Source organism: Pollachius pollachius (genome assembly GCF_949987615.1).
Source record: "Pollachius pollachius genome assembly, chromosome: 2".
Taxonomy (NCBI): Eukaryota; Metazoa; Chordata; class Actinopteri; order Gadiformes; family Gadidae; genus Pollachius; species Pollachius pollachius.
Genome location: NC_136935.1, coordinates 37,366,875 through 37,374,374, shown reverse-complemented (window position 1 = coordinate 37,374,374; position 7,500 = coordinate 37,366,875). Strand labels below are relative to the sequence as shown.

General features: G+C 47.7%; 1 protein-coding gene across 1 annotated transcript in view; it reads left to right on the top strand.

The window, feature by feature from the left end:
* cacna1ib (calcium voltage-gated channel subunit alpha1 Ib) overlaps positions 1 to 3,967 on the top strand; it is a gene marked incomplete at its 3' end in the record, with an annotated part of 112,183 nt that extends 108,216 nt beyond the window's left edge. The window contains exons 37-38 of the mRNA XM_079730335.1: positions 764 to 1,008; positions 3,293 to 3,967. Of these exons, the coding sequence (XP_079586461.1) occupies positions 764 to 1,008; positions 3,293 to 3,967 (920 nt within the window). The remainder of the gene's footprint in view (positions 1 to 763; positions 1,009 to 3,292) is intronic.
* Positions 3,968 to 7,500: the final 3,533 nt, after the last annotated feature.

Below are 7,500 nucleotides of genomic sequence, written 5' to 3'. Positions count from 1 at the left end.
TCCTTACGTACGCACTCCTCATTATCCGTTATCGACGTCCTTTCCGCTGCTGTTTGAGCGGCGTCGGTTGATTACATCCCGACTTTGCCGTGACCTTGATCGGTATCGCGTTCACGTGACGGAGAAGATCCACCTGAGCGGCCGCCGGCGGCAGCAGGTCGCGGAGATACGACGATCAAGCGGCGTGGAGGTCGTCTCGCCGCTGATTGACTTCCTAATCAATTACCTCCATGATAGATGGGCGACGTCTGGTGGTGATAGATGGGGGGTGGGGTGGGGGGGTGATAAGGGGGTTGACGGCGAGAGAGCTTGTTTGACGTTGATGAATGACGCGTTATGGCGCACTCAGCACTTTCTCCCTTTGTCCCAAAGTAGCCCGTCCTGCACCGCATGAAGCCGCCGGAGCGCTCTCCGACTTGAAACTTCAGCTCCCCAAAGGGGGGGGGGGGGGGTGTTGAGGTCACCGCCTGCATTTTAAAAGACTATACACCGGCAACGCGGTGGCTCCACCCACTGGTTCGCTAACCATGCAGGCCATACAGCTTCTAGCGACCACTGGCTCAACTCGGACCTACACTACACGTCAATCCCTCTCCAAATCCCCTTCCTGTCCCTCTCCGCTGTTCTGTCCATTAAGGACAGAGCCCATGAAAACATCGGAACCTAAAGGGGAGACGTCCTCCTGTTTGCTTCCTGTTTAACGGCCGATGCCTACATAAAGTGAATTTACCGGTTGTTGTGTGATCCACCTTGTGTGTTCCAGCGGGTGACCTGGGAGCATGCGGTGCCAGAGGAGTCAGGGAGAAGGAGGAGGAGGAGGAGGAGGGCTCGGCCTTGGCCGCCTTCCCCCTCCCGGTGGACTTCTTCCACCCGGCCCACGTGGCCCCGCACGGCAGCCCGGCGCTAGACGCCGACCCGAGCAGGAGAGACCCATCAAGGCTGGCCTCCCCCGCCTCCTGGACCTCCCTCCGCTCCCCGGCAGTCCACAGCAGGGACCTCTGTTCCCAGGTGGGAGGACAGAGGGAGGGAGGGAGGGAGGGAGGGAGGGATGGAGGGTTGAAGGGATGGCGCAGGGGTGGCCAATAAGATGAACGGTCGATCGCAATGGAAGTATATAGAAAATTTGCCCCCAAAAAAATACCGAAACGCAAAGGTAGTGTGGGTAGATTGTGTGTCATTCCCCCCCGCCCCCAAAAAAAGTTTTTTCAATTTAATTTTTTTCTGAATGTCACACGATCTACCCGCACTACCTTTGCGTTTCTGTAATTATCCATTTGTTTCTTCGATTTATCCCTATGTAATTTAACATTTCATTGACTGTTTTAAATTTGCTGCTTTACTCGAGTCAATCGTTACATTTATGTTCTATTCGTTTAGGGAAGATGTTGAGGTTAATTTGCTCGCATCACAAATTTATGGAGGGAGGGAGGGAGGGATGGTTGAATGTAGGGAGGATGGGTTGAATGTAGGGAGGATGGGTTGAATGTAGGGAGGATGGGTTGAATGTAGGGAGGATGGGTTGAATGTAGGGAGGATGGGTTGAATGTAGGGAGGATGGGTTGAATGTTGGGAGGATGGGTTGAATGTAGGGAGTGAGGGGTGGATGGAAGTAAGGAGGGATGGAGGGAGGGAGGGATCGTTGGTTGATTGTTAATTTCTGTAGAAAATTCCATTCCTGTTCCAAAACACTGAGGCATGTGTGTTACCTTTCTGTACTGGCTGATGTGCAAGCAGGTCTAAAGGTTTGTTTCCCTCAGGTGACAAGCCCCAGGCTCCCTGAATGCAGTAACTAAGTACACATTCACACCGGTTGAGCAGGTGTCCAACCTGTGGCTCTGGCCCGTGGAGGGCTTCAGTCCAGCCCTGGGGGCAAAATGCTAGAATAGGATTGCAACGAAATGTTTAAAACAAGGCCTCAGAGTTGGCCTTCAAGCGAGAGAAAAGACAAACAGGTATATCGAAATTATTAAATATTGCTTGTAGTAATTCCTAATAGAACTTGACTGCACTTTCATGCCACACTACAAAACTAATCCAAAGTTTTCAGAAGGCTGAGAAAGTGCTTGCTTATAACTTTGACTTGAACATTGTCCCTGTCAAAGAGAAGAAAAGTTAATACAGAACAATAGTTATGTTTCGAGGGTTTTGGAAGAGGAAACATGTATTCACTGAAATGAATGGAAACCCAGCCCAATGTGTATACAGAAAGAGCGGTTTAAAAGAGATTATTTCCAATGTACCCAGAGGGAAAGCTTGGTAAACTTGGTGAAGGCTTGTTTTTTGTCCGGCCCCATTTGGTCTATTACGGTCCCCCCTACAGCTATTACAGCCCTGCATTAGACTGTGCCCAGTGTCGACCGTGTTCATTTCAAATTCCTCTATCTGGTCAGTAAGCCACTCAGTGGATATATATCGGATCCTCTTCTTCACAGAATTGTTAAGGAGTAAAATCCCCTCATAATCAGACAACTATAAGGAGAGTTATAGTGTAACACATATGATGATGAGTCACAACCATACCATTGATGTGTCCGAACGTGCCAGAAGAAACCAAAACAAACACAGCAATCTTGGCTAATTTCCTGCTGCATTCAAGAAGACTCTTGACGTATTGTTTACGCCACGCTCTTGTTTGACTTCTGAAACAAACACAAGCATGCTTAAATAGCCCTTTGTTCTGTCTTTTTTTCCTCGTTACCCTGGGAACGCGTTGTGCAAAGCCTGTTTTTCTTTTTCATTATTATTCTCTCTCTCTCTCTCTCTCTCTCTCTCTCTATGTCTCTCTTTCTGCGTGTGGTCCTCAGCTGGCAGATGAATGCTCTGTAGCACTGAGCTAATTGGCCCAGGATGCTCTGGTCCACACCTCAGATATCCAGCTTATTTATCATTTTAATCAGTTTTATCTCCTCATTCGATCTCTGTATGTTTATTTCTCCTGTTCAGTTACCCTCACACTCCTTTCGGAGGATTTTGTTTTGCCTTGGGTTTTTTCTGCATTGTTTAACGAAAAACGTTTCCGTCGTGTTCATTGTACGTGGCATCAAGGTTGGTCAGGATGGGGTTGAGCCTTGCTGTGACTCACTTAGCAAAGTCAACACTCATCTCCACACTTCACTCTTATGTCACTTTCTCATCTCCTTATTCCATTTTAGGGGTAGGATATCTGTTTGTATTCCCTCTTTTTCCGGTAGATCATATTTATTTTCTGTTTACAGCATAAAGGTTGACTGTGCCGACTTTCTTGATCTTACTGTTGTATATCTCCTCCTCCTCCACCTTTTCGTCTCCACAGCACCCTTCCCACAGCGGCTCCTCCCTGGCTACAGCCAGCTCCAACGGCAGCCTGCAGGTCACCCTGGAGGAGGGGCTGAGCTTCAGCGTCTCCCTGACAGGAAACCAGGGCCTCCAGCAGCCTCTACTCTGCCCTTTGCCCCCCAGCCAGCCCCTCTCCTACACCAGTACACCCCCACCACACACCGCCCAGGCCCATGGCTCGGCCACACTGCGGGGTCGCAGCACTGCGCTGACCCTCCAGGCCACCAGGGGGCACCAGAGGAGCCAGAGCAGCTGTGGGGGCAGCATCAGTCCAGGGGGTCTCCGCCAGGACTCCATGGATCCCTCGGACGAGGAGGCGGGCTCGGGGTCTGGGCGTGGCGGTGCCGGCAGCCAGGCGTTCAACAGCGAGCACCTCTCAGACGTGCTGAGCAGCCTTTCGCTGACGTCGCTGCTCTCTCCGGTTTCTCTGGAGCCCCCTGTGGTGAAGAAGTGTAACAGCACTGGCTCCCTCAATCAGGCCAACCTGTCCAAACGGAGCCAAGATGTCCGCCAGTGTTGCGGCATCGATGCCCATGGCTACTTGTCCAACCCCTGGGAACAGTACCGGGGAGAGCAAGATGGCGGCTTTAGCATGGTGAACAGAGGCAGCAACAGCCAAATAGCGAACACAAGCCCCAGAAAAAACAGATGAAATACCTCTCTCCCTCTCTTTTCCTCATCTTCCAACTCACTACTTTCTCCCTCCATTTGCTATTCTGGGATGGCGGATGGCTGGGCGATAGACTATTAACTTGCTGTCTGTGAGGTCCTGCCACTGCTGACAAACTTCCTATTCCTGTTGCTCATCACGAATGGCGAGATGTCCGTGTGCTCTCTCGCTGACACCTCGCGTGGTTGCACAAGGTCGGTTGGCTGCCGTGGTTTGAATGTCTTGTCTTTACCGCAGAAGACGGGATTTGCGGAGCGTTAGCGTAGTGAAGACCCTAGCTCGAAGGATTGACTGCTGGAGACACTGGAAGAGAATTTAGCAGCACCGGTGTGGTGTTGGAGCTTAGCTAGCTAGCTAGATACAAAATGAATGTTTCTCTTTGAAACAGGGCTAGCATGACGCACCACTCAGTCTCACCCTCGCAAAAACACAACTTTGTTCCAAGGCAGTTGAATAATCATCTGGGGATCCTTTTTGAATAACAAATTAACTTTGTACAGATGTTTAGGGTTTTTGATTTTTTTTTTTTGTAAGAACCGTCACCAACCGTAGCATCGACATCTAAATATTTTTTCTACCTGTTTAGCCGATTCCACAGGGGCGGGAAAACCGTTGTTCCACTTGATGTGTTCTAACGTTGTGCTTGACAAGAGTGTTGGAGTTGTGTTGATGTAGTCATGACGATGTAGTCATGAAAATGAGGAGAAGAAAAGGAGAGCACGAGGGCAAAAAAAAGTAATGGCTAGTCTGAAAATAGCCGTAACAGATGAGGAGGCAGGTGGGGGAGGGGGGTCAAAGAGCAACGCTACACCATCACTCCTTTGGCTCTGCCAGGAAAGGGCTAAAACAGGAACAGCAAACAGGTCTGCATGAGTGCCATGACCCCAGTGTGACCCTGGCACGACCCCACCAATGAAAATACTTCAGTTTGTTTTAAGTCCACCTGGTTTCTGATGGAGATTCTGTTGAGCACATCGTGGCAGTACCAGAGGTATCCCCATTCCTTAGGCAATGGAAGGAAATCATTTGAATGTGTACACCCGATATCTACTAGTGATGGAACAATTGACTATACACATATATATGATATGAATACGAGGACTGTACAGATACCTCAAAGAAGACAAATACAACCGTCATAAAGACGAATGAAGACTGTTGTACTTGATGATGTGGGCCGTAGTGTAGAGCGAGAGAGAGAGAGAGAGACAGTATCGGAGAGGGACAGCTGATATACTGAATAGATAGTTGTTTAATCTACAAGCAGATAGTCTTAGCAATGGGCAGCAACAGAAGTACGGCAGCCATCGAGGGCCAACTGTCATGTTTCACTCTGTGCACTGTTTCCTGCCTGTTTAACCAAGTTTTTAATGAAACCACGACATACAAGGGATGGTGATTAATACTTTGACTGGAGGCAGTTATTTATAAATCCACTGGAGGTGGAACTCAGGTGAAGAGTAGCACACACTGAAATCATTTTTACACAAATGCAGGAGAACACACACGCACGCGCACACCCACACACACACACACACTCACTGCACAAGACCACCGCGACGAAGCGCAGTATGCTCCCACATTTTGATTTCATTAACCTTCGGAAGCAGATAGATGAAGGAGAGAGAGAGTGGGATGGGGGTGTAGGGTCTCTTGCCCTCCTGTTTTATCATTTCGTCCTGCTTCGTCCTCTCCTTAGCTCTCTGTTCGCATTGATTTAGAAAGGAGACCTGGCATCGCCAAATGGCGGTTGACTTTCCCCCCTTATTTGAGATATGCAATATGGGTACGGTAGACTCACGGTGAGGTAGGCAATGTGGCTACGGAAGAGTATATTTATAAAGATGTATGTGGTTTTAAATTCATCCCCGGGAGCTCTGAGGTAATTTCGAATGGTGATGTGGTGGAACGTCCTGTGGCTCGAGGTGGTGGAACGTGTTAACGCTTCTTTCCCCCTCTTGCCGCCTTTTGATTTCCTCTTCAATGCATGTGTTTTCTCTCCTTGTTTGTTTTGTAAATGTCATTCTAGTGCCATGCTAATAAAGCTAGCTAGCTTTTCACGAGCGACCCGCTCCTCCTCCTCCTCCTCGATCCTTGTTCCATTCATCCAGCACTGATGATGAAGAAGATGATGATGATGATGGTAGTGAATGTGAAGATGTTAGTGATGAAGATGATTAGATTCCATGTCCCAGCTCGGACGACAGAACATTTTTTCCTTTATTTACAGAATTCCCAGCATATTTAGGAAATGGTGAAGAAATTTTTGCTGCACTGTTTTGGCTGTCTCAATGTCTCAATGACTTACTTGAGCACATTTAGTAGGACCATGAAAAAGGATCTGTCAACTGGTCTATGAGGTCTAAGAGAATAAAGGAAAAATTATATATTCTCAATACATGTGGTGTGCATGTGTGTGTGTGTATGTGTGACCAGGCAGACAAAAACACACAAAACTCACTAAAAACATACAAAGTGCGAGCAGAATAAGACATGCAATTAGTGTCCCAAGAGGACTATCATGTGTTACTTCACCTGCTACCCCTAAAACACACACACACACACACACACACACACACACTACACAGATGCATGCAACACAGCCATACCACGCGCACACTCAGTGCACGCACACATACACACAGTCAATGAGGGAGTGGGCTATTTATTTTAATAACCAGGGAGGTGGCAGTGGCATGACTTAAACACACATCTACCATGTAAACCTGTGTGTGTGTCTGTGTGTGTGTAGTATGCCAACATGTGTGTACGGTATATGGGGCGAGACGGACGGATGAGGAGATGGCTGTTCCCCTAATTTCTCTCTAATGGCTCTGGATGGATCATTAAGGTAATGGACGTCTGGATTATACATACATATTTACTCACACACACACAAATCCCTTGCACAACCTGTGTGTAATTGTGTATGGTGTTACTACTAGTTCACTAGCTCACTGCTTACTATTTACTTATTTCTGTTGTCCATGACTTTAGAAGGCCTTTGGGCATCTTAAAGGAATGCATGCTGGACAATGAGCTTTCTCAACTCTTAGTGATGAGAAAGGGACCTAGCCTTCTGCAAACAATTGAGTTGGGGCCTCTACCTCCACAGGCGGTTACATTTCTAAACATTGTCCATTCATACTGAAAACCTTCAGGGAAAATACCCAATGATAAAATATTTCAAATTTATTGGGCCATAGGTAAAAGAGATACGATTGCATGAAGCAAAGGACAAGGACGAACGTCAATGTTTGTCTTCGTCATCGTGGTGAAAACATCACACACACCTTACCACCTGGAACTGAGGGACGACAGCTGTTTACTAACGAGGGCCCTAACGAGGGACAGGTGAGAGCAGATAGAGGTGAATGTGGATGTGTGACTGAAACTCAAGCCTATCCATATGAATACAACAATAATATAAAGTATACTTTTAGAAATAACTTAAAAAAAGTGTATGGTGGATCTGCTAGAGAAAAAAAAAGAAAAATAGAGTGATATGATGGAAG